General features: G+C 52.8%; 1 protein-coding gene across 4 annotated transcripts; it reads left to right on the top strand.

Annotated features, from left to right (window-relative positions):
* Positions 1 to 24,365, top strand: CHST10 (carbohydrate sulfotransferase 10). Of its 4 annotated transcripts, none has more exons than XM_079111014.1 (7): positions 1 to 284; positions 10,223 to 10,338; positions 10,878 to 11,005; positions 16,375 to 16,466; positions 17,590 to 17,833; positions 20,867 to 20,972; positions 22,264 to 24,365. In XM_079111014.1, the coding sequence occupies exons 2-7, from the start codon at positions 10,292 to 10,294 to the stop codon at positions 22,799 to 22,801; spliced, it is 1,155 nt and encodes a 384-aa protein (XP_078967140.1). In that variant the 5' UTR covers positions 1 to 284; positions 10,223 to 10,291; the 3' UTR covers positions 22,802 to 24,365. The 4 variants fall into 4 exon arrangements, with proteins under 4 accessions (XP_078967140.1, XP_078967141.1, XP_078967142.1 ...); XM_079111015.1 differs by having other exon boundaries at positions 1 to 600; XM_079111016.1 differs by lacking the exon at positions 1 to 284 and adding an exon at positions 8,183 to 8,306.
* The last annotated feature ends 1,210 nt before the right edge of the window (positions 24,366 to 25,575 follow it).

Below are 25,575 nucleotides of genomic sequence, written 5' to 3'. Positions count from 1 at the left end.
GCACGGCCAGACGGGCACGGAGGCCGCGGGCGGCGGCGGCGGCCTCGCCCCCCGAGCCGGCGTCGCGCGCTGGGCTTTCTTCTTCCGGCGCTGCCGCCGCCGCCGCCACATCCCTGGGCCCGGCGGGCGGCGGGCGGCGGCGCGGAGGCCTGGGGCGGGGCGGCCTCCGCGTTCCCGGGACGCTGGACCACGCGCGCTGCGCCCGCAGGCCGGCGAGGCCGGAGCGGAGCCTCCGGGACCGAGGCGGAGCCTGCGGACTCCGTCGAGCGCGGGCTGCACGGAGGGTGAGCGCGGGGACCCGCAGGGAGGCTCCGCGGACCCCTCCTGCTCTCCCGGGGGATGGGAAAAGGGGCGGCCCGGCCTCTCGGGCGAGCAGCCCCCCAGTGTGCCGCGGCGACTTAAGGACCTCCCTAGTTCGAGGAATTCGCCGAAGAGCCTTCATCACTTAATTATGCAATGAGGCGACGTCCTTGTGCCGGATGCCGGGATGGGCGGAATCATTGAGAGTTGGACCATATGTGATTGACTTCTTCCATCCCCAGCTGGGAATGTGCCTGTGTCATTGGGGGGAGAAACAAGAGGAGCCTGCTGAGCGAGAAGGTAGGGAGGAAGGAACCTGTGCAACCTTCCCCAGGTGTACGACGCAGCGGCAGCCTCGGTGGGCGCCGGGGGAAGGAGGCATTGCAAATGCACGCGCCCTGCCAGGCTTCAGAGCTCTCAGCCTCTGACTTTGACCGTGGAGAGGCCTGTCAGAAGTTGGAGGTTGAGGCATCAATTTCTGCACTTCTGGCTGGAAAGATGAACCAGGTCTTCCAAAAGCCGTCGTATTTTGTTCTCTAAGTTTGCTGAAGGCAGGAGAGGGCTGGGCAATGAATAGAAAGGGGTGCAGCCAGGTTTTGATTAGCTAAGTCGCTCTGTCATAAAGGTTTATTTGTCTGAAACACCCAAAGTCTGGGGCTTGGGGCCATGAGGCGTTGGATTATTGCATTGGTCAGTTTTAACTGCCAGAGTGAGAAATGTCTCAGACATTCTTAAAATAAGGCAGCTCAGTTTACCTTTGCCTTGCTGGTCACCAAACACTCACTCAATCCTTTCAGGTGCCTGGGATAAAAAGAAAAGAGGAGAGAAATATCCCCACCCTTCCCCCACACAGACCCCCTCAGTATAATTAGGATTCAGTCCATCTTGGCTCAGAATTTGAATTGCAATTGCAAGATGAAAAAATTCTTTTTTTTTTTTTTCCATCTTTGCTCTTGACCCTGAAGGATAGAATCTTAAATACCCGAGAGAAAAATTGTCTTCTTCCTTGAAATGAAAGTAAGAGTGCTTGCAAAACTGAACAGAGACTAGAATTTACCATTTGCAGTTTTATATTCAGATTATTTTTCAAGTGCTTTGAGGAGGTTGTGCAGTGAAAAGATTGGAGAGAGGCAGAAATAGAAACAGGGGAGATGGGTGAATGCAGGACCTTAAGAGATTGCAGAACCAAGAGAGTCAGTTTTCTTCTCATGCAGGTCTGCAATAATGTGGAGGAGAGTATATGAAGCTTAGTCTTTAAAGCTGTGTAACATGAAGTTGCTTTTAATTTTTCATTGAGTTTTTGGAATCAGGCAGTTGTATGTTTATTTTGCCAGCTAACTCAATTAAGTCTGTAATCTAATTTCATGAATTTGGCTTCTTTCCAGTAATTCATTCATCATATGACATTTGTCTAGAATCTGCCAGATGCTATAGCTTGAAGGAATACAAAATCCAGAGAACATCTCACATTGTAATAATTGATCATCTTATACAGGAATCCTTTACCCCATATGAGACATGTAAAACAGAATAGGATTTGATTATTTTTGCTACGAAATACTTCATTTTTCTTACTTAAAAATGACTTCTAAACAGCTAGCTATCTTGGTATATTTACAGTATTTATTCATTTACTAAGAAATCCAAATATCACCTGGTCTGTAAGAGACCTGTTTTGCAAAATACCCTTGAAGAATCAAAGTACTAAACTATTTCCCAAGTATAAACCAAGGTATATTAAGAAAGTTGACTTACCAACTTTTAATGATGCTTGTTATTTTTTAAATTAAGCTATACAATAACAGGCAGGGAAAATACCAGCAAATATGAGCCCCGCATCCCACCTTAGAATGTAGTTGAAGGAGAATGTGAGCTCACCAGTTATTTCAGATTCTGCCATTCAGTATTCCTGCTGCCTCCTTTCTTATAGATATTTTAAGGAACTTAAAACTCTTGAGTAGGAATATGCACACACATAGAAATGTTCCCTGAAATATAATAATCGGAGCACATGCTTGGCCTGCAGTGAGTTAATACCTGTTGAGGCCTGTGCCTGGCACACACTGAACCCCGTGCAGGTATCTGCTATGCTTAGTTGTTTTTGCTCCTGAGAATCTTCCTTAACTGCAGGTGCTTTCCTCACTGGACAAAATTGGGAGTGTTTCCATTCTGCTAACCAAGGATGACCAGTCATTCAAAGGCAGTAAACTGGAAGGTCAGGGTCAGAGAAGACAAAGGAAATTTCTGACCATAGATTGAGAGAAAACCTTATTATGAAATTAAAAATCTTGGTAGTATGTAATACAACTCTCTATTATAAATTCATGAGCTATACTTTGCCTTATTACGTTGGAATTTGATGACTTTATTGATTGGGTAATACATTGTAGTCCACAATCAAAAATGTCCCCATTGTGCCAGCCCTCGGGTCTGGATCCCTTCTCTGGTAGTCCAGGATTACCTTGTGCGTTGCCTAGTTTTTTTGCTCCAAGTTTCCTTTAGCGTCTGGACGTGTTTTAAAGTTGAACGCTGGGTCTCTGATGCCCGAGGTGTATGTGAGATGGGGTGGGCCCTGGGATTCCTTCTCAGCAAAGGTCCACTGCGACACTGCTCACCGGATTCTCCCTTCCTCTCTTGGGCACGCTGCACAAGGGACACTGGCCTCCTGTGGCTTTTGGAATTCTAGGACTCAGACCATGGTCTCTCCCTTCCTTTTTCCACTCTTCTCCATTTCGTCTCCTCCCAGAGACCCCGACCTTCACCCCCCGCTGCTCCTCTCTCTTGGCTCCAGTGATCCTACACATCACTCGCTCTGTTCGCTTGGGGCGTCTGTTAGGATGGAGCCCTGTGAGCAGTGTGTGTTGCTGTGTCCTGCGGGTAACTAGGACAGTCCCCAGCAATATTTTGGCACTAGGTGAATATCACCAAATGAATGAAGGGCCTTTGGGAAAAGCCTGTTTAAACAGAGTTAAAGGGGCTTGTTTACCATAGGACTTTGCAGAGCCTTTACTAAGCCAGCGTGCAGATTCAAAGTAGGGCGTGGTAAGTGGTATCTAACTCTCCTGCACCGGAGGAAAGGCTTTGTGCTTCTGGATGACAACTCCAAGGAGGAAAAGGCTCGTTCCTGGCAGGAATGTTACTGGCAGCTGAGCGAAATGAATTCGAAGCATCTTCTCAAAACGCAGGGGAGGAAGAACTTGGCTCAAAAGATGGCAGTGGCACCGTAGCCTTTGTTAGTAATTACTAACGTGTCGGTATGTGCCGTTTTTCTTTCGTTTGAGAGAGAGGAAAGAGATCAGGGCTTCTCGTAGGTTCAGTTGTACTTGCTTCCCTGGCCTGACTTTTCCCATAACTGACCAGCGGTGCTGCCTCATGGGTTTACAGAGATCCTGACCCTCTGGCCTGGATCAGGTCCTGGCCTCTTGACACGGGGAAATCCCGTTTATTGGTGGAAGTAGAACTCTGAAGAGGGATGTGCCGCCTCCTGGCCCTCGGGTGCCCTTTGAGGGGCGGCACACTCCAGTTTGCCACCACCATTAGCTGCAAGAGGCATGTTGGGAGTTGTTTTGGCTCCTTGAGCAAAGGGGAGTTAATTACAGAAAATGTCAGGCTGTTAAAAGGCCACTTGTCACCTGGCTGTGGGAGAGCAGTGGCCTTAGCAGAGCCCCAGAGAAAGGGGCCCCAGGCCCCTTGCAGTCAGACATAGTGGACCTTGACCGAATCACCCTGGAGGGTGACCAGCCCACGGAGAACTTCCACCCTCAAGGACGCGATGCAGAGAGCCAGGCAGGCTCGGAGGAGCAGGACTAAGTGAATTCATGGTACCTTTCTTTTTGCTTAGAAAATGGGGCACATTAGGGTGTTTTTTCCACCCAAGATCAGATATCTGGTTACCCTTGGATGGGAGGGCTGGAGAGAGAGTGAAATGGGGACAGTGATGGAAGGTCTTAACTTGTAATGAAACCTCTTTATGCTGTTTACTTGGCACACATGGAATCGAGGACATCACTAGACTCTCATCAACTAGCAGAGCTGGTGCTGCCAATTCTTCTGAAGAGAGAGGGAGGTGGTGGCTGAGTGGCTCTCACGCGGGACCCCTAGAATCTGCATTTTAACAAGATCCCCAGGAAGCCACATGGCATTACCATTTGGGAAGGCTGGGGGACCTGGACCTGCGGACCCGTGGGGCTGCTCATTAGGAATCTCCTGCAGACCTTTATAACCCCCCTGGGGGCCACCCCAGAGATTGCTGTTTGGCTGGGGTGTTCCTGGGGCCCAGGGCATTGCTGTGTCTCAAAAACTTGCCAGGTGGTCCTGACGTAAAACCAGGACCGGGAACCGCTGCCCTGGACATCAGGTCAGGAAGCTGTTGAGCCTTGGGCACGTGATCTTAAAGCAGATGGCACCGTGGTTAGCTGACACACCCCTCTTCCAGGAATCAGTCGTGGCTCTTATCGGTCCTTCACTGGTTTCGAGAGACCCAGGCAACAACGGGTAGAAACGCCTCCTCCGTGGGGGAGACGGGCCATGGCTGAGTGGACTTGCTGTTCGCGTGCTCCACTCTGCTGCCAGGGAGTGTAAGCCACACTAAAACGGGCCCACGCCGTCGTCCTTCCTTTCCAGTAAGTCAGTCTTTGGTGCCTTTTCATCCACGTGCAAGGAAAAGACCGATTCCACCTCGGTTCTGAGGCCCAGGTTGTCTGACCCTAGGGACTGCCTTGTCCCTGGCAGGGCCCTGGAACTTCAGGCATGTGGTTCCTTGCATTGTTCAGGCCTGGTGCTGGCCTGGACCCTACCCCCTCACCTGTTGAGGCAACCGCTGTCCCCGACCTCTGCCCGGGTCCCGTCCCGTTTTCTTCTCGTGGCACTGTGTCCCTCTGATACCGCCGCGCGGGTAGCCCCTCTGACTCATGGTTCCCTCTGGTGGAGTTCAAGCTCTCCAAGGACAGGGGCTGAGCGTGTCTGTGGGACATCACTCACTTGTCTCCCCGACACCTGGACTGTGGGATGAGTGGATTTCATTGCATTTGAGAGGTGATAGCTGTCAGTTGCTTTGTCCTTAGACTTCTCTGCTGCACATCTGCTCATGTTCGAGGGTCACTTGTGGCAGACCTGAGGGGAGTGGACGTCCCGAGGGGGCCCGGGATGCATCTCCCTGCGTCTGTCGAGTTGGCCCCCAGCATGTGACTTGGAAAGCAAGTCCTGGTTCAGCTAGAATTTTAACCCGGTCTTTGCCAGCTGTTTCATTTGAGTCTCTGTAGAACACGTGAATTTTCTCACTACAGACTATGGGGGAAAAAAGCCACTGAAGCACTTGAAGGCCCCAGGCCTCGTGGCCTGGCCTGTGCTTCTCTGGAACAGCCACATGTCCTGTCCAGCAGCAGGCCTGGTAAAGTCACCTTCCCACCTCCCAGGCCACCTGGGCTTTATCTGGACAGCAAAAAATCTGCCTGCTGCTTCTGCCAGAGGTCTTGTGTCCCTTGTAGTGAGAAGCCACCTGGGAGAGGGAGAGTGGGGCCAGGCAGGGTGTGAGGGCTCCAGCTGTCCTTGCGACACTTGGTTTCCTTTAAAAAAAAATAGCACAGCAAAACCATTAGAGTGTATGTAAACAGGTGTTGTCACATTATTCTCTACAGTTTTGACTTTAAGTATTGAATCATTTTTTGCGACTAAATAAAACTGCCTCACAAAGACAGATGTAGCTGTCAAATATCCAGATACGCCCTGGCTATGCCTATTCGCCACACTATTTCCCGGCTAGGAAAATATGTCTCATCCTTTCCCGTAGAGTATGAAGTGGCAAAGACGCCATGGTTAGTAATAGGGAGGTAGAAAACCAAGCAGCAGAAATCACACCACCAGCACATGTGGACATAGGTGGCATTTTGAAATATTTTATTGTTTTTTGTTGTGAGGTTATCTGCTTATTGTAAGATATTTTTAAACACAAAAATGTGTAAAGAAAAAAATGACCTCTCCTTTTCTTTTTTTCTTTTTTTGGGGGGAGTGGTACTGGGGATTGAATTTGGGGACACTTGACCGCTGAGCCACATCCCCAGCCCTATTTTGAATTTTATTTAGAGACAGGGTCTCACTGAGTTGCTTAGGGCCTCCCTTTCTTTCTTTTTTTTTTATTTTAATTTTATTGCAAACAAATGGGATACATGTTGTTTCTGTTTGTAAGTGGAGTGACAGCATAGCATTTGTGTAATTATACATTTACATAGAGTAATGATGTTTGATTCATTCTGTTATTTTTTCCTCCCACCCCTCTTTTCCCTCTGTACAGTCCCTCCTTCCTCCATTCTTGCCCCCCTCCCACCCCCCATTATGTGTCATCATCCGCTCATCAGTGAGATCATTCATAGGTCCTCACTTTCGCTGAGGCTGGCTTGATTTTAGGATCCTCCTGCCTCAGCCTCCCGAGCTGCTGGGATTACACCACACCCAGCTCGTTCTCTTCTTAATATTATTCTGTGCATTACAAATGTGTGGTTGTGTGTGTGCGCAATCACATAATTCACCGATAGATAGATGGATGGATAGAGAGAGAGAGAGGCAGAGAATATGTATTTTTATTAGCAAGGAGGATCATGCATTCAGTCCTGCAGCTGCCTTTCCCTGTACTGGTGTGTCCTGACACTCAGATCTGTACAATTGACTTTATTGTGTTTTAATTTAAATAATAAAAGTACTGGGACTCCACCATCATTTCTCACCCCCACCAGTCAGTGTGCTTTAAGTTCTGTGTGTATTCACATTCGTAGCCGTGCTGTGACCTATGAAATATCTTATTTTGAAGTAACACTGAGGTCCTCGTAGCTTTTGGTTTCTTCTGAGTCTCTGTTAGTGGTTTAAGTCGGTAGTGGAGGTGGGAGAACTGTTTCGAGACTGAAAGACAGCCTCTTCTTTCAGAAGTTTGGAAATCCCAGGGCAGAGGCCTGGCAGGCTGACGGCTCTTCAGAGTCTCCTGAACAAGTTGCCTGGTGGCTGTAAATAATGCTGTCGGCTCACGGTGCGCCGGGCACTGTTCTGGACCCAGGTGCTAAGCAGCATGAGCTCACGTTCCTATGGGGAGGCAGACCCCGCCCTGCAGAAGCACCTGAGCTGGGCTGGGCTGGTGCAGTGAGGGAGCCGGATAGGGGCTAGGTGAGGAGGGTAGGTCCCTGTTCTCCTCTGCCCCCAGGGTGGGGAGCCGCTGCTTGCCCAGTATCCAGAGACTCAGATCCCTGAGCAGGACCCAGGGTCATTGGCCAGCAGCGGTCTGCCCCGTGTGGCTATGCGTGATGCACCGGTAAAGACCAAGGGCGGGCGTTCTCAGGAGAAGGGGCCGCGGCTGGTGCATGCAAAACGTTCCAAACCCTGCTTGAGTCATTGGCTGTGTGGCTGTGACCAGAATACCTGACAAGAATTGCCACTTGGAGGAGGTAAAGTTTATTTTGGTTCACAGTTTCAAAGTTCCAGTCCCCGGTCAGCTCACTCCGTAACGTGGGCCAGAAGTGATGCAGAACGTGGCTGAGGGAAGAAGCTCCGAATGATGTGGCCACCAGGAAGCAGAGAGGGAGGGAGAGAACTCTGCCCACCTGGGTCAAAAGATAAACCCAAAGGCACACCCCGCGACCCGCTTCCTGCAGCCACACCCTCCCTGCTGAGTCACCACCCAGTTAATCCATTTCAGCGGATTAATCCACGGATTAGGTCACACCTCTAATAATTGGATCATTTCACCTCTTGCATGAGCTTTTGGGGGACAACTCATATCTAAACCATAGTATCCTGAGTCCCCCTAGAGTCCCCTGTGACAGGGAACCCTCCTAGGGCGGGAGGCTACGGTAGCCAAGGGTGCAGGAGGAAGGAGCAGCCTTACAAATGCCCTTTTCCCATCCCGGGAGGAGCAGGCTGGGAAGCACAAGGGCTCTCGCTGGCTGGAGATTGGACTCTCTGGAAATGAAAGCGTCACTTGAAGGGACACCTTGGAGCTGCCCTGTTGAGCAGGGCCATGCCAGGTGCATCCCCGGGCGTCTCCATGCCCTGGCGCATGCACAACTGGCTGTTTATCCTTACCGAGGAGAACCCTGGGCCCAGAGAGCTGTTCTGTGGCAAACCCTGGCCACCCACTGGGAAGGAGAAGCCTGGGTCACATCCTGGCCCTGGCCTGGGGGAGGAGCCGGGAGCTGGGGGGTGGATCGTGCTGCTCTGGGTTCTCACCCAGGTGGGCTGTGGACATCCTGCCTAAGCTGCCTGGCTTCCTGCAGAGGGGAGGAGGCACCTGCAGCTCAGGAAGGCTCTCTTTCCTTGTCTTCCTGTTGCATCTTGAGGGAGTTGGGTGGGCAGACTCCCTTGGGAAGACCAGTTTCCATTAGAAAGATAAGACTAGGATTTTGTTTTTCAATACCTGGGATTGAAAGGAGGGATATTCTACTACTGATCTACATCCCCTGCCCTTTTATTTTTTATTTTGAGTCAGGGTCTCTCTCAGCTGCTGAGGCCAGCCTCGAACTTGTGATCCTCCTGCCTCAACCTCCCAAGTCCCGGGATTATAGGTGTGCACTGCTGCACTCAGCTGAGATCCTTCAACTATAAAACCCCCTAAAGCCAGCCAGCATGCAGGCAAGGGGGTCAGGGGCTGGATACCTAGGAGGTGTGCAGGGATGGCATGGAACAAATGACAGAGCGGGCATTGCTGGGACCAGTGACTTGGGGCCAACCGCGCCCTGCATTCATTTCTGGCACCCGTGCTTAGGAGGACGTAGATGAGACCAGAGGCTCCCCAAGAGTGCCCGGAAACTGGTCAGCCTAGCCCTCTGAGGCTCTGCTGCGGGCCAGGGGGTGCTGGTCCTCTACCTGCATCGTGGTCACCTGGGAGGTTGTGGGCCATGGGTCAGAGTGGGACACAGGGCTGTCACAGAGCCAGTGAGCGGTGGAGCAGGGATTTGCTCCAAGGTAGGACTTCCTACCATGTGCTGTGCTTCCTCCAACAAGGAATTAGGGGAGGACAGGGGGACTTTTTGGAGACTGGACAGTGGCACAGGCAGTTGGAAGGGGATTTGTCACGCCCTTTGCTGCAGAATGTCACCAGATAAACTGCAACACTCAGTTAAATTCAAATCTCAGAAGTCAGCACATAACTTTTTCAGTATAAGTATATCCCATGCAATATTTGGGACAGACATACTTATACCCAAAATAATATGTTTATGTACCTGAAATTTAAACTCAACTGGGTGACCCATATTTTTACTTGTCTAATTTGGCAATCCTGCTTGGGATCCCCCAGGAAGCACACTGGGCTTGATACATGAGCACAATAAAATAGAGCGTTTTTTGTTTTTCTTTTTTTGGTATGAATTTATGTGGGTATATTCTGTGCCATATTTGGGATATATTAGAAAAGTTATTTGCTGTTTTTCTTAAATTTAAACTTACCTGGAATCCTGTATTTTTATTTATTTAGTCTGGAAACCCCAGTTGGGGACCCCAGGAAACACCCTGGGTCTAGTGAGCAGGGACCTTGGGTGACTCACAGGTGCCCTGTAAAGACACAGGTAGCTTGGTAGGTGGTGAGTTCCCTGGCTGTACTCAGGTGGAGGCTAGATCACCACCTGTAGTCCTTGAGGAGGGAATTTGGGTGTGCAACGCTGGGTTCTGGTGAGATCCTAGGGTGCACACGCAGAGATAAGAGGAGGGTTATTTCCCCGGGTCCTCGCTGAGCTCTGACCCTGCGGGGTTGGGAAGGCGTCTCTGAGCTCAGCACTGTGTTGAGGACCAGTTAGCGGGAAACCCATGCAGCCCAGGGTGGCATCATTAGACCCTCTGGACAGGCTTGAAGAAACCGTGTTAAAGAAGAAATGAAGCACACTTTTTTTTTGTCTCTTGCTGAGAATCAACAATGACTTCCTGATTCTTTATATGTCCCCTGCAGCAGAGTGCGACTTCTGGGACGGGCTGAGGACCGACTGATGTGCCCACGTCACTCCCAGGCCGTGAGAACATGAAAAGTACCCATCCCCAAGGCTCCGCGCACACCTTTGCAGGCAGGTGAACCCGAGGCGAGAGGCACAGGTGTTTATTTCTTTGCTGTTTTAGATGCTTTGGGTGTGGCTGCGCCTTGGAGCCAGTCAGGACTTTAAACATGACCAGTGGCTGCCGCGTCTCAGTGTGGCTTCTGCCCTCCGCGAATCACCCCCAGCCAAGGTCTAGTGCTTGGCAAGCCTCCTGCTGCAGCCCTGCTTCTGGACCCTCACGGAACTCATTGTGACATTAGCCTGAGCCAACTGGCAGGCAGCGGGCAGATCTGCAATAGCAAAATCTCGTCCTGGGTTCCCAGAGCAAATAGGGATGGCATTCTCTCCTAGGCTGCCTTCCACTAGGATGTTGAGATTTAATTTAATTATTAAATGGATCCTTCAGTATTATCCACTAACTAGGGAAGAGTGGCAATACCCACTGTTGTCAGGTGAGAGACTCGAATCTTTGTATTGATCCTGTTCACTGGAATCGCCCGCCCTTCGTCCTACTTGGGTTTGATCGATTTACCCGTGAGGAGCAGAGGCCTCTCGCTTGTGTTTTGCAGGAAGAGTCGTTGAATGGCTGACGACGGACATCATGCACCACCAGTGGCTCCTGCTGGCCGCGTGCTTCTGGGTGATCTTCATGTTCATGGTGGCCAGCAAGTTCATCACGTTGACATTTAAAGACCCAGATGGTAGGTGTGCTTCCCGCTGCAGGGGTTGGGCAGACTGACTCGTGCTGCGACACCGTTCCCAGGCGCGCACAAAGGGACAGCTACCCCAGGGCCCAGGACATGCACGTCCCCAGTCCTTCATGCCACAGAAGTGTGGGAGAGGGAGTAGAGAGGGGTGGAGGCTCTTCCAAGCACCTCATCCAGCACAGAAGGTGCTTGCTTCCTTTTTGGGGCAGGTACCAGGGATTGAACTCATGGGCACTTGCCCACTGAGCCACATCCCCAGCCCTATTTTGTATTTTATTTAGAGACAGGGTCTCACTGAGTTGCTTAGCGCCTTGCCGTTCCTGAGGCTGGCTTTGAACTCGGGATCCTCCTGCCTCAGCCTCCAGGGCCTCTGGGATTATAGGCAGGCACCACCGCACCTAGCCCAGAAGGTGCTTTCTGTGTGGCTGTAACCAGCGTGTTGCCCAAGGAGCAGGGAGCAGAGCCCCCTCCCAGCACCGCCCCCAGGGCCTGGCAGCAAAACACAGCGTCAGCTCCTAGCTTGGGACTGCTCTCTTCCTCAGGCCAGAGAGACACAGCCCAAATGCAAAGCAGGCCTGAGTGCCAGCTGGTGTTCCACATTGGTGGCACTTGTGTTTTGGAGGTCACCTTCAGGGCAGCGGAAGGAAAGTCATTTAACTGTGTATCGTCAGATTGTCTTGGGGGATTTTTAACCCCTGTTAGTGAACACTTGGATGAACAGCACCAGATGCAGTCTTGACAGGCGGATTCTACCTCATGTCCTCGTCATTGGCTTATGTGAGCTTCAGGGTTCTTTCTACCAAATGGACACACTCTGCTCGGACAGGCTCCCAGGAGGCACTCTGGTCTGGAGGTGCTGGGCATGTGCAGGGAGTGTGTGGCAGGCTCTGGCCAGGGCCGCTCAGGCTTTGCACTGGCTTCAGCACAGCTGTATGCCACCCCTAGTTTCAGTCCTGTGCGAAGCCTGAGAGTGGTTCTCATTCCAGAGCCACTTGCAGGACGTGTCTGCCTCACACTGCTTGAGACCAGGTGAGTCCAGCCTGCAGGAGCGGGGCCCCGCCAAGGGCCAGCTCATCAGCACAGCCAGGACACGGAAAGCATCAAGTGCTGCTGAGAATACAAAGCACATATTGTTCGTGATTTTCCTAAATGTCACCTCCCAGGGGGAAAGCACTGCGGGCAGGCCATCCAGTGAAGTCACTTGTGTTATTTTCTGTAGAGAGGTATGAGTGCGTGTGACATAATTCAGAGACTGCCATTGATAATAGTTAACTAAGCTGGGCACAGACATGCACCTGTAGTCCCAGCCACCGCAAGGCCAAGGCTGGAGGATCGCTTGAGCCAGGGAGTTCCAGACCATTCTGGGCAGCAGGCCATATTGCCCCTAGTGAGACCCCCCACCTCAACCAAACCACACCAAAACAAAAGTAATAGTTAAATAAAATATGTGTCCTTGCTGTCATTTAACAGTCTCTGCCAAAGAGCTCTTAAAGGACAGCTCGCGGCCTGTTGGGTCTGCTGGATGAGCTGACACTCAGCCCGTTTGTTGCTGGTTTTATGCTCAGTGTTGTCAGGAAGGTGTGGAAGCCCAAGAGGGTTTCGTGAAGGGGAGCAAACACTTGTGAAGGGTTGACGGTAAAAGCCAGGAGGAAAGAGGAAAGCCTTTAGGATTTTAACCTGCAGAAACGGTCTCTGAATGTCCTTAGTACTGCTGGCCAGAGGTCAGCACCTCTGAGCCTTCAGGAGGTTGGAGAGGCTTCCTCTGCACTCTGGTGTGGGAGGCGGCTGTGTGGCTGTCTCTGGATGGTGTCGGGGCCACACATGATCAGCCTTGCACCCCTTTCCCCAAGGTGGGGTTCAGGTGAGGAGGCTGTTGCCTGCAGTGTGCAGTGAACTTGGAGGGAGGAACCTCTGTGGTCACGTTGCTGACACTGTGGGCTGATGCCACCCTGTAACCCAGCCTGTTCTGACGCGTGTAGGGTCTTGTCTCATACCTGGTTGGCATCCCGGCAGGGGCAGGGGTGTCTGTTGACTGAGTTCTGAGTGGAGGGAATGCGCTTACAGGCAGGGTCTTGGGTTAGTCAGCTTTTTGTCATCGTGACCAAAATGACATGAACAACTCAGAGGAGGGAAAGCCTATTTTGGCTCATGGTTTCAGAGGTTCAGTCCACGGTTGGCCAACTGTAGTGCTTTGGGCCCAAGATGAGGCAGCACATCATGACAGAAGGTTCTGGCAAAGGGTAGCTGCACCCGCCTCGTACCCATGAAGCAGAGAGAGAGGGAAAAGGGTGACAGGGGACATGAGCCCTTCCAGGGCAGCCCCAGACACCTGCCACCTCCAGCCATGCCCCACCTGCCCACGGTTACCACCCAGTTAGTCCATTCACGCGAGGATGGACAGGTTAGGTCACAGGTCTTGTGATCTGATCATCTCACCTCTGAACATTCCGTCTCCATGTCCCGACGTGGACGAGGAAGGCCGGGGGCTGGCGGCAGTGTGGGCCTCTCCCTCCTCACACGGCCCCTCCGTTCAGTGGGTTTGGCCCTGGAGTCTCACTGGGGCCCCTCAGAGGAGAAAGTCCACCCCCGGTGGATCAGGAAACTGGAAGAGGCTCATCAGTGGTGGCCGCCAGGGTCTCCATGCTGGAGTTTATGTCCTCCATGTCCACAGAGCTTTGCTTTCAGGCCAGAAGCCCCTTGTGAAGGCTTATTATGAGGAACTAGCTTACTCCCGACATGGGGCTCCTTCGTGGATGTTCCGTTGCCACACGAAGCATGGAAAGCCCCGGTGTCAGCGTTAGGAGGCCTCAGGTGGCTCAGGTGTCCCTGGGGCAGCTCCTGCCAGCGCCGTCCTCTGGGAAACAGTCCCTGATCCAGAATCCCCATCACGGGACGGGCTGGTTTTCCTCTCACCTGCCTGCTCTCCACGACTCCCCTCCACTGGAGCCGAGAGGTCCTGAGCTGCTGCTTCTTGCAACATCTGCCATTGTTCTTAGCGATGGTTTTCATCCCGGCTCAGCCATGGAGCCACAGTGATGCGTGTGCAGTGGTTTATCCGCAGCAAATTCCAGTGTCATGTCGAACTAGCATCCGTTGGACTTTATGACAGGAGAATAAATCCTCCCAGTGACAGACATCCGATGGCCTGGTGTGTCCAGACTCAGAACATGATGTCGGGGGCCAGTGCGTCCATAGACTCTGCCCTGCCCTCTCTTCTGTCTCACTCCTTTCCCAGGCCTCGGCCGCCACTCAGCCTCTCAGCGTTCTCCAGTGCCCTTCAGGGCAGAGCCTCTGCACCCCTCCTTGCACGTAGCTCATGCACGGGACGGAGCTATAAGATTTGGTGACTGGCAGTCATGGTGACCAAGATACCTGAGGAGAACAACTTAGGGGAGGAGATGCTTATTCTGGCTCACGGTTTCAGAGGTCTCAGTCCTTGACTGGCTGGCTGGCTGGCGTCGTTTGGGCCTGAGGTGAAGCAGAACATGGTGGCGGAAGGGCATGGTGGAGGAGAGCTGCTCAGCTCGGGGCAGCTGGGAAGCCAGGGGCTGGGGAGGAGGGACAGGGACAGACACAATGCAAGCCACACCCCAGGACCTACTCCCTCCCGGTGCCCCACCTGTCTACAGTGGCCATCCGGCAGTCCACTCAGATTATTCATCCGTCGGGTGGACTAAAGCTGCTGACTAGGTTACAGCTCTCGTTTGGTGATCTTCCCCCGAACACGGCTGCACTGCCGACGCACGGGCCTCCCCGTGCATCCAGCACCCAGAACGCAACAGTGATTGAGTGTGCAGCAGCATCCGTGAGATGGGTTACGGTCACTTGTAAAAAGCAAAGCAGAACCTCACTTGGCAAAACGCAGACATGTTAGAAAACAGCATAACGAAGACGGACTCAGGAGTAAGCCACGGCACGAGACCCCTTGACCTGGGGCTGGGGACTCACTCCTGAGGGGCAGGGGGCAGAGAGCCACCTCTGTCACCCCAGCAGGGGTGGCGGCATTGGCTGAAAATAACTGGCTATCCACAAAGCAAAGAAAAGGAAAAGCAAACATAAACCGAGCGCTGTCTTCATCCGAGTCAGTTGAGTCAGGCTTGGGCGCCCGGCAGCTTGGAATCCTGAACACTTTGACACGGGTATGACCGGCATGGCTGCTGGCAGCTGAGGACGTCCTCAGCCACCATGGCCCATTCTGTGTGCTCTGCGGGTATGAAGTAGGTTGCTTTGCAAAAAGTCACTGGACCCCGGGTGTTTAGAGTTCAGGACGCATCTCCCTATCCGGAGCGCTGTTGAGGGGGCTTAAGTGTCTGCAAAACCCATTAGCATGCCAGCTCTAACCCGGAATGAGGCCGTGGCCATCCCAGAGTGCTTCGGGAGCACCGGGCGCCGATGGCCCTGCTGCCTGGGTCATTTGGACACCAAAAATGCTCTCCATCCTTGTTGCAGGTACGAGCAGCACGACAGCTCTGGCTAAGTTTGCATTTACACCAAACAAGAGAAAAAAGGAAAAAAGCTTTTAGTGTGATTCGTTAAGATGTGCAGCAGAGAGGAGGCCCTGGAACCCAGTAGCCCGTGGAGGAGGTGGGGGGAGCGCTGTTATAGCCATGGCCGTGGGGTGTTTTCTTCCTCCTTAAGCGGGGAGGGGAGAAGAGGGACAGGGAGGCTACTCATCGGCTGAATGGAGGGGGTTTAACAGCCAGGCTGGGGCAGGTGGGCACAGCGGCACCAGAGACCACGTGTGGTTCTCAGTGACACAAGAGGGGTAGACTCTGAATTTTTTTGAAGTGAAATATTCTTTTGTTTAATTAGGTTCTTAGCCTTTATTTAATATCGACTTTTTCTAATTTGGAGGCTTTGCAGAGTTTTGAAAGTACATGTTTCTCTGTGTGCAGAACGCCCCAGATTATTGTCAAATTCTACCCCAAAGGTTTCCGCAGATCCAGATTGTTATAAATTATTACCTTGGACAAGCATTGGATAAGATTCCTCTAGTCTGATTTCGAGGGCCCCAGCTTCATGAACTAATGTGAAAGCTGATTGTTTTTGTTTTGTATGTTAAAGTTTTTTTTATCTGGAGGTGATCGCGGAGCCACACAGAGTTGGAAGAAATAACACAGAGAAGCCAGCATGGTGGCGCCCACCTGTAATCCCAGTGACTTGGGAGGCTGAGGCAGGAGGATCACAAGTTTGAAGCCAGCCTCAGCAACTTGGCAAGACCCTAAGCAACTTAGCGAGACCCTGTCTCAAAAAACAGGGGTGGTTTGGGGATATATCTCTGCAGTAGAGCAGCCCTGAATTCCCTCCCCGGACCCCCATTCTGTTCCTTGGTGAGAGGTAATGTCAACCTCTCTGTCTTCCAGGGTACAGCGCCAAACAGGAGTTTCTGTTCCTGACAACTGTGCCGGAAGCCGGGAGGTTACGAGAAGAGAAGCATTTTGCAGAGGATCCAAAGGTGGGCGCGAACTAGGGGTTTGGGGAATCTGGTCACTGTAGATCCATCAAGGAAGAGTGGGGAGCAGCTGGCCTGCGGAACCTCTCTCATCCCATGTCCTACTCTAGGGTGTTCTAGAAGGCCTGTGTCCAGAGAGGATGGGCTCTTCCAACTGCCCCATAAACTGACTGCCTGGCAAACCAGTGCGTTTTAAAAGAGAACACAAGGGCTGGGTCCACCTGATATGTTTGATTTGGAGGAACCACCTGCTCTGAGATCCTGGGAAGAAATTCTGTGTAGCCACAAGGGAAGAAATAGAGGTAGCAGCAGAGGCATCCCAAAGTGCAGGGGATGGGGCCACAGCTGGAGGGGCCAAAGGAGCGGCTTTGGGAGCAGGGCTTGCTGTTTCAGCCACTTCTTCAGAGAGCCCGGCAGCGTCTGGGGCGGACACACCCCTGCGGCCTGAGCCGCGGAGGAACAGTTCACTCACTGGGGTCGAGGCTACGGAACAGCCGTGTGTCCTGGCCTGTCTCCCTCTGCCCTCCGCAGCTGAGGCTTTCCAGGTCTCTCCCTGAGACCCTGAGCTGCCTCCGAGCACCGAGTCCAGACTCGGCAGGGAGTGCTGGGTGGACTGAGCAGGGGTCTCTGATTAGGGAGGGTTTCTCAGGCTCCAGAGCAGCTTCAGGGTGTGGGCCATTGCTGGGAACTTGAGCTTTCCCATCTTTTTTGTTTTTCTAAGTCACCTTTCTCTTGAGAAGGGAAGTCGGAGGAACCAAGTATGCATCTATTCCTCTGGCCACCTGCACCGACTCATCTTGGGGACTCAGCAGGGCAGTGAAGGCCCTGAGAAAGGCCTGGGGAGGGGGCTGGAAGCAGGGGATGCCACCCTGTAGAAGGGGAGGGGACCGTTCACCTGCAGGGCCACCATCCTGTGCTAGTGGGGTGGGAAGAAATCGCACCTTTTTTGCACTAAGCGTCTGTATATTCAGAGGATTAAGGTTGCATGCTTCAGGAGACCAAGTGAAGTCGCAGAAAAGAGAAGTGGCCGTGGATGGGAAGAGAAGGCCTGGCTGGCTGCTGCTCAGGCCCCGCGCCCGCCGTCCGTGGCCTTCCCTCAAGCCCTGGTGCCTGTTCTGTTCCTCAGCGTGCACAGCCCACTGGGAAGGTGGCTCCCAGCAGCCAGCTCGTTGCTCCTCTGGTCTACGTGGAGCGTCTGGAGCTCATCAGAAACGTCTGCAGGGATGAGGCCCTGAAGAACCTCTCGCACACTCCGGTCTCCAAGTTTGTCCTCGACCGAATATTTGTCTGCGACAAGCACAAGATCCTCTTCTGCCAGACCCCCAAAGTGGGCAACACCCAGTGGAAGAAAGTGCTGATCGTGCTGAATGGTGCGTCCGCCTGTCACGTTGGCCTGGGGAGGGGCCCCGGAGCAGGGAAGGGGGCCAAAGGAAAAGCTGGAAAAGCCTGACAGCCTTCCGGATGGTTCTCTGTGGTCACTCTCTTTCCCTATGAGTGCTGTACTTTGAGAGCTGGTAGGGTTAGTTGATGGATACGTTAAATTTTTGGCGGTGCTGGGGTAGAGCCCAGGACCTCCTGCGTGCCAGGCAGGTGTCAGTCCTGAGCTGCACCCTGGCCCTTGGTGAGGTTATCGTGGATGGCAAATATTTTCAAAGCCACAGAGCCAAACACAGGGTCTCTGGTTTTCACAGTAGAATCCCCACCTCAGGCAGCTTGACTAACCCCCTGATGTTGATGCATTATGTTGGATCCCTAAAGTCACCTGCTGAGTGTTCAAGGCCACCACACTGTGAGTCCCCAGGAGGCTGCATGGTGCCCTCTCTGTAGTGAGGAGGGCCCATACCCCAGATCCTGGTACGAGAGCCCCCATGTGGAGCTGGGGCCTGTTCACCTGCTGATCAAGAATCCTATGCCAGTTGGGTAGAAAGAAATAATACCTTATTTTCCACTAAGCATCTCTGTATATTCAGAGGATTAAGTTAGCATGCTTCAGGAAATCAGATGTTCCCTTGGAAACAAATGAGTCAACAGAAAAGAGATTTCATAAAATACAAAATGGGGCTGAGGCTGTGGCTCAGTGGTCCTGCAGTTTGGATTACACGCTGCTCCTTCAGACTGCAGGTGTATTTTTTTGTTTAAAGTCCAGTTAGTCTAAACTGATCAAAGATAATCATGGACTCTGTTAAGTTCAGCTTCAAAAAGAACTTTCCAGCCACTAGCAGTGGACTCCGGGTCAGGAGTCAGACCCTGGGCACTGCGGGTTTCACGTCTTGCCTGCAGCTCCCTGGGCTGCTCTCAGAGTTGCTGGTCAGTGTTGGCCACCACTTGCCTTCTCACAGTGTGGCCAGGGAAGAAGAGGGTGACACATCCTGCCCTGGCAGTATGTTGGGATCGTCAGAATCAGAACAAATTAGAAATCTAGTCGAAAGCAAGGAGTGTACCTACAAGCCCACAAACCAGCCACGGCAGCGTGAAGCATCCTAATCTAAAGAAGTGCCCACTTCCAAAGGCAGGATAGGAAAGGAGTGGCCACTGGGGGGGGGGGGGGTCTCAGAGCACCACCAGAATCCCAGCGGCTTGGGAAGCTGAGGCAGGAGGACCGTGAGTTCAAAGCCAGCCTCAGCAACTTAGTGAGGCCCTGAGCAACTCAGTGAGACCCTGCCTCTAAATAAAATACAAAATAGGGCTGGGGATATGGTTCAGGGGTCGAGTGCCCCGAGTTCAATCCCTGGCACCAAAACAAAACAAAACAAACAAACAAAAAAATAAGCAATATGTACGGTTTCTGTGTTTTCATGTATTAACTAAAAATTAAATTAAAAATGAACAAAATGAAAGCACCATCCTTGACCTCAACACCTAGTCACAGTCAAATGTTTGATGAGAACAAAACTTAACTGCTTTCGAGAGGATGTTTATTACCCAACTCGTTTAGTTACGATGCTCCATCTCAGAACTCCTCATCTTATTTGTTAGAAAAGCAGCGGCATGGCTTGTACACTAAATTTCTTAAAAAAATGAAAAACAAACAAAACCAAGGGAAAAACTGGAGCAGTTGACCAGGCTCTGTAGTAAAATGAGTGTCCTGGTGGCCATCCTCAAGGCAGCTGGACGGGGACAGCAGCGAGTGGCCTCGGTGCAGATCCAGAGCTGGCTCTGCTCTGGTCCCCCTTCTGTACGTCTTTCTTTTCCTTTCGACGACAAGGCCTTACTTCTTTGGCGTGGCTGGCCTTGAACCTGATCCTCCTGTCTCAGCCTCCCTTGTAGTTAGGACTGTCGGCCTGAACCACCGTACCCGGCTCTGCTGAGCCCTTGAGAGCTGTTGCCACCTTGGCCACTTCGTAGCCAGCCACCCCATACAGCAGAGTCCCAGGCTAAGGCGGTAAACCCCTGGGGGCGGGAACCAGGAATGAGCAGGGATGCTGGGGGCCCCGCTGAGAAGGGCCACGAGCGTCTCCCCTGCCAGGACTTGGAGCCCCACACGGCAGTAGCCCAAGCTGGACGTGAAGGTTTGCAGGGGCGTGGCAAAACCTTCTCGGCATCGTGAGCCTTTATTTCCATTTCCACTTTGGGAAAGGAACAGCCTGCCCGGCCACCAGCCCTGAGATCGACACTGACTGGGCTCCCTGCAGCAGTGTGGTCCCAGAGCTAGCCCTGAAGATGGCCGGTGGTCACTGGCACTCTCCTGCCTCCTCCTCAGAGACACCTCCCCTCCTTCAATCCCTGTTTTACCTGGATCACACTAGGGTGACTTCAGTCAGATTTTTTGTGGTGGGGGTTAGGAGAGACCAGGGATTGAGCTCAGGGGCACTGGACCACTGAGCCACATCCCCAGCCCTATTTTGTATTTTATTTAGACAGGGTCTCACTGAGTTGCTTAGTACCTTGCTTTTGCTGAGGCTGCTTTGAACTCATGATCCTCCTGCCTCAGCCTCCCCAGCTGCTGGGATGACAGGCGTGGGTCACTGCACCCAGCACTTCAGCCAAATTTTTCCCGCACCGATTGCCGTTGCCACATGCCGTGCTGGGATGCTGTGAGGTTACTAGGCTTCCCAGTCCTGCCCTGCTGGCGATTGCCGCAGTCTCAGAGTAAAGATTCGCTGGTTTTAGGACTTCTGTCTGCACACCCCAGGCTTCGTTTAATGGAATATTTGGCCAGGAGTAGACGCTGTCCTGTTCTCTGCCCTGTGCCCTCCCCTGCCCTCCCATGATTCTCTCTGCCAGGTTGGCTTGTGCATTACCTGGAGCTTTCTGTCCCTCCCCATCCTGCCAGCGGAGCAGTTGGAATTCAAAGGCACACACGTGGGCATTGGGGGTGGGCTTGTCCTGTGTCCTGTGTGAGGTGAGATGGGCAGGCACCTCTCTTCAGGGGCAGTGACACGCCTTCTCTTGTCTTCCTGCAGGGGCATTTCCTGCCATCGGAGAGATCCCCGAAAGCGTAGTTCACGATCACGAGAAGAATGGCCTCCCTCGCCTCTCTTCCTTTAGCCAAGCAGAAATTCAGAAGCGGTAAGAGCAGGGGTGAGGGGGACCTGAAAACCCCTGAAGAACGTTCGCCGAACGCAGGCCCGCTTGGCACTGGCATGTGTTCCAGGTCACTCCGGGGGCTGCGGGCTGTGCCGGGACAGCGGCCGGGCATCTGTCTGCCCGTCCTCGCTCAAACCCTCCGAGGACTTCAGAACACCTTTCCCAGCCTTGCATCCTGCAGCCCCCGGAGCGCACATCATCTTAACAGCGTCCTGCTGTGATTTTGTAAAGCGACTCGGTTCTTGACGAGCGTGATCTTTTCTTCATGAGAAGGGGACTTTGGTTGTGGGGACACCTCACCTGGTGTTTAGTTCCCCCCGAAAGCTTGGTATCTGTGTGCAGGGCGTCCCTCAGGAGCTGGGTCCAGCACAGGCAGGGCAGGGAAGCCAGGATGGGGGCCCTCACTAGTGAACGAGAAAGTTCTCCCGCCAGCTATGAGGTGGCCCTGTCGCGCAGGGTCCAGAGGGCCCAGAAAGCAGCAGCAGCACCTGCGTATCGGGCTTCTAGCTGAGCTCTGGCCTCCCTGGCTCTGTGGTCGCTTCCCTTCATTGATTCTGGCTCTGGCAAGTTGGATACCAACCCCTGCCCGAAGTCCTTTGTGGCACAAAGTGACCTGCTGTCCCCTGAGCACTGACCTCTGGGGCCTTTGTGTGAGATTCAGTGCATCAAGACAGGCCAGCGGGAGCAGGTGGTCTCTGCATGTAGTGGGTGCTCCACTAGTGCAGTGCTGTCCCTCCTTCCTGCGGGACTGTGTCGAGCACGCCGCTGCCCCGTCCCCACCAGGCCCCGCTCCCTGCTGGCTGGAGTGTGCACTCTCTCTCGCCCCCTCTTGCCTCTTACTTTTCCTCCCTCTGACAGTTTCAAAATGCATCCTGAGAGGGCTGCCCCTCAGTTATCCCTGACTCCCTCAGAGGGCCTGCCCTGACAAGTGGCTGCCCAAGAACAAAAAATTTAAAGGTTCGTGGAACTTCAAATTATTCAGTAAAATAAAACATAGATGAACTGACTCCCGGGAGTGAGTACTATGGCCGTTGACAGTTGACTTCTCTGAGCCTCTGTTTTCCCACCTATAAAATGGGTTAAGAATAGGATCAACGCACAGAATCTTGGAGTGGATTAAGGAAGAGATACATGAAATACATTCATGCGGGGCTGGGCCCAGCCAGAGTTCCACACTCTGCAGACGCTGCTCTGTTAACTCTCTGCTCTCCCCACCCTCTCAGCCGTAGTCTCCAACAGCACTGAGTTAACCTGTTTTTATTTTTTTCCTTAGGTTGAAAACGTACTTCAAGTTTTTTATCGTCAGAGACCCCTTCGAGAGACTCATTTCTGCATTTAAGGACAAGTTTGTCCACAATCCCCGGTTTGAGCCCTGGTACAGGCATGAGATTGCCCCTGGCATCATCCGGAAATACAGGAAGAACCGGACAGAGACGCGGGGGATCCAGTTTGAAGATTTTGTGCGCTATCTGGGTGATCCAAACCACAGATGGCTGGACCTTCAGTTTGGGGACCACATCATTCACTGGGTGACCTATGTAGAACTCTGTGCCCCCTGTGAGATAAAGTACAGTGTGATCGGGCATCACGAGACCCTGGAGGAGGACGCCCCGTACATTCTGAGGGAGGCTGGCATAGACCACCTGGTGTCCTACCCAGCCATCCCGCCGGGCATCACCGCCTACAACAGAACCAAGGTGGAGCGCTACTTTCTGGGCATCAGCAAACGAGACATCCGGCGCCTGTATGCACGCTTTGAAGGGGACTTTAAACTCTTTGGGTATCAGAAACCAGATTTTTTGCTAAACTAATGCATAGTACCTGTGAATCCAGATGTCTGTGTTAGACCAGGGACTAACCAGGTGGAGATCTGAGCACAGAAATGACACTCTCTCGCACCTCTCCTCAGGACTCCGAGGCCTCCCGTGGTCCTGGGAGCAAGTGAGGCTGGACCCAGACTGTGTGCACTTAGCTTGGATGTAAGATGCCCCCAGGTCCCACCCCCACCTGTTACCAGGATGCCACTGGCCCTCACTCACCTCAAGGAGTGAAGACCACACACGTGCTGGCCGATGGACTAACCAGGAGGTGTGGCAGCAGCAGGAGCCATTGCCCTCAGTTGTCGTGGCAGCAGCCACAGCCAGGGCTCCTCTGGCCAGTCAGGGTGGTCTCGCCTGTCACCAGTGGATTGTAGAAGTGGTACCTAGCCCTCTTAGGAGGGGTAGCGAATTGAGGGACTGCAGAAGCTGCCGAGGCTGGCGGGATCAAATCCGAGTCACGAGATGACACCTCTGGCCTTCGTCTTGGCGTTGCTATAACAGATGGTCCTTTCTGGGACCACCGAGCCCCTGTGACATTCAGTGGTGATCCCAGAGCAGTTCCAGCAGTCCCTCTTTCGGAACCCATGCCTGTGCAACGCAAGTGCTCGTGTCTGAGCCGCTGCCTGCCAACCGCCTGTCTCACTTAGCGTCAGAGGTAAAATTCTGGAAAGCGATTGGCGTGGAGGCTTCCACTTGGGAAGGGGGACACCTTTGGGGGACTTGGAAGGAATGTGGCACAGGAAAGGAGGAGCGGGCTGGGCTGGGGGCTCGGGCTGCTGTGGATCCCATTTGGGTCCCTCCAATCCGCCTCGTCTGGGTGGGCGGCGGGGAGTCTCCACCCAGCTCTCCTCTGATGGTGTGATGGACCGGCCAGGAGGAAACCAAACAGAATCCAGTGCCATTTACACGCTCAGTGCCCTTTCATCTCAGCAAAACGGCCACCACCAGACCCCTGTCTGCTGATGCCACCATTCCCCACTAACTGGCCAGGAGTTAGGTCGTCAAGTTCACCAGCAATAAAATCCTGGGCCCAGACAGCCTCCAGGAATGTCTTCCAGGCACGGAGGGAGCACCCCGAGGAGCAAGCCACAGCCACACGAGGGTCCCTGAGAGGTGACAGGACAGCCCAGCGCCATCTGGCTCTCCTCAAAGGCAGCCTCCACCTTCCTTTTCTCAGAATCGCTGCCCGGGTTTGTAAATGTGAAAGGAAAATGATATTTAAAACATGTGCCAAACCCCATCCTTGCGGCAGTTCCAGGGGAAGGGGCACCAGGGCTGCGCGTGACCCTGAGGCCTGGCGACTGGGACAGGTGTGCTCAGCCTGCTCAGGACGGGACTGGAAGCGTGACCTGGCCCTTCCCCCTCAGGACACGCCAAGGATGTAATGTCAAGTTATCTTTCTATAAAGTTTTAGCAGTGTCTTGTTAAAATCCTGTCAGAGGTGATGAGCTGATTGACGGCCTCCTTCCTGTCTGAAAAGGACCAGTGTGAACCATGTATGTGAATTTAAGGCCTTAAAGTTAGTCCTAATTAAAGTAGCATTTTCTCTCAGAAACCACCTGGCTTTTCTCTCCTTTTTTCTTTTCTTTTTTTTTTTTTTTGAAATCTCCCTCTGGCATTTGGCTCATTTTCCAAAGATATTTTGCCAAACAAGTAGAGATTGCTACCAAAATACCTCCCAGACATCTCCCAGTAGGTCTGGGACAGGCCACCCCACCACCTGCTCTCACTGTGGCTCCTGACCCCAACCTCGCCCCGGACAGACAGATAGGCCCCTGGAATGGTAGAGCCCCCACCTCCACCGAGGCCCTGGAACCCCCTTCTGATCCTCAGGATTGGCTCTGCCCCCTTGGCCTGCAGCATGTTCTGCTCCAAGGCACCACACAGCTCTCTAGCCAGCCTGTGCTGCCCGTGCTGCTTTGCCGAGGGAGCTTTACCATCAAACCAGGCCCCCTGCGTCCCTGGCGGGTCTCTCACCCAGGTACTGACATAAGGTCTTATGGTTCCAGAATGATCCTTTTGGGTTTGATGTTCCAATCCCTCTGGGGCAGCAGACCCTCCTTCGAGACCCACTGGGGTGGCCCAGTCGCCCGCATGGCTCCCCAGGGTGGCCTTGCCCTTGAGCTTGTGCTTCCCCTTCAGCTCCAGTGCTGCCCCTGTGGTTCTGCCAGGCAGTGGCCCACCTGTGAAGCAGGTGGAGGTGGCCTCGCCCCCTGGCAGTGCATTCTGGGCCTGTAGTTAGAGTAGCGGTTTTGATGAGCTCCGACTTGCCTTTGGGATGCCTCCTCCCTTTCTCACCGGAGAGTGAATGTTGGAAGCCTTCGTCACATCTCATGTTTCCTTTCATGCTGGTTTCCAGTGACACGGCCCATCAGGACCACGGTTCACATGCACCCTCCTCTCTGTATCAGGAGTTTGATCACCACATCCTCGGTGCTCTCTCTGAATTTGCTTTCTCTCTTTTTTTTTTTTTTTTTTTTTTTTTTTTTTTTTTTTTTTTTATTTTTCTTTTAGCAACATGCACAGGCTGAGAATTTTCAAAATCTTCACTTCTGGTTCCTTTTTCTTTAATCATTCAGCCTTAAAGTCGTTCCTGTCTTCTCACATTTAACCATTCAGCTGCCCGTCAGCTTGCAGTGTGGTTACTTCCTGGTAAAGCCAACATAAGCTGAGCATATCCTATACTGAAAATGAATTTGGTACACATAACCCACCAAACACCACAGCGATACCGTACACTGTAGGCTGTGGGTCGTTTGCCCCTG

The sequence above is a fragment of the Sciurus vulgaris genome (assembly GCF_902686455.1).
Source record: "Sciurus vulgaris genome assembly, chromosome: 14".
In the NCBI taxonomy this organism is placed as follows: Eukaryota; Metazoa; Chordata; class Mammalia; order Rodentia; family Sciuridae; genus Sciurus; species Sciurus vulgaris.
The sequence above is the reverse complement of the archived record's forward strand: the minus strand, read 5'-3'. Positions and strand labels throughout refer to the sequence as shown.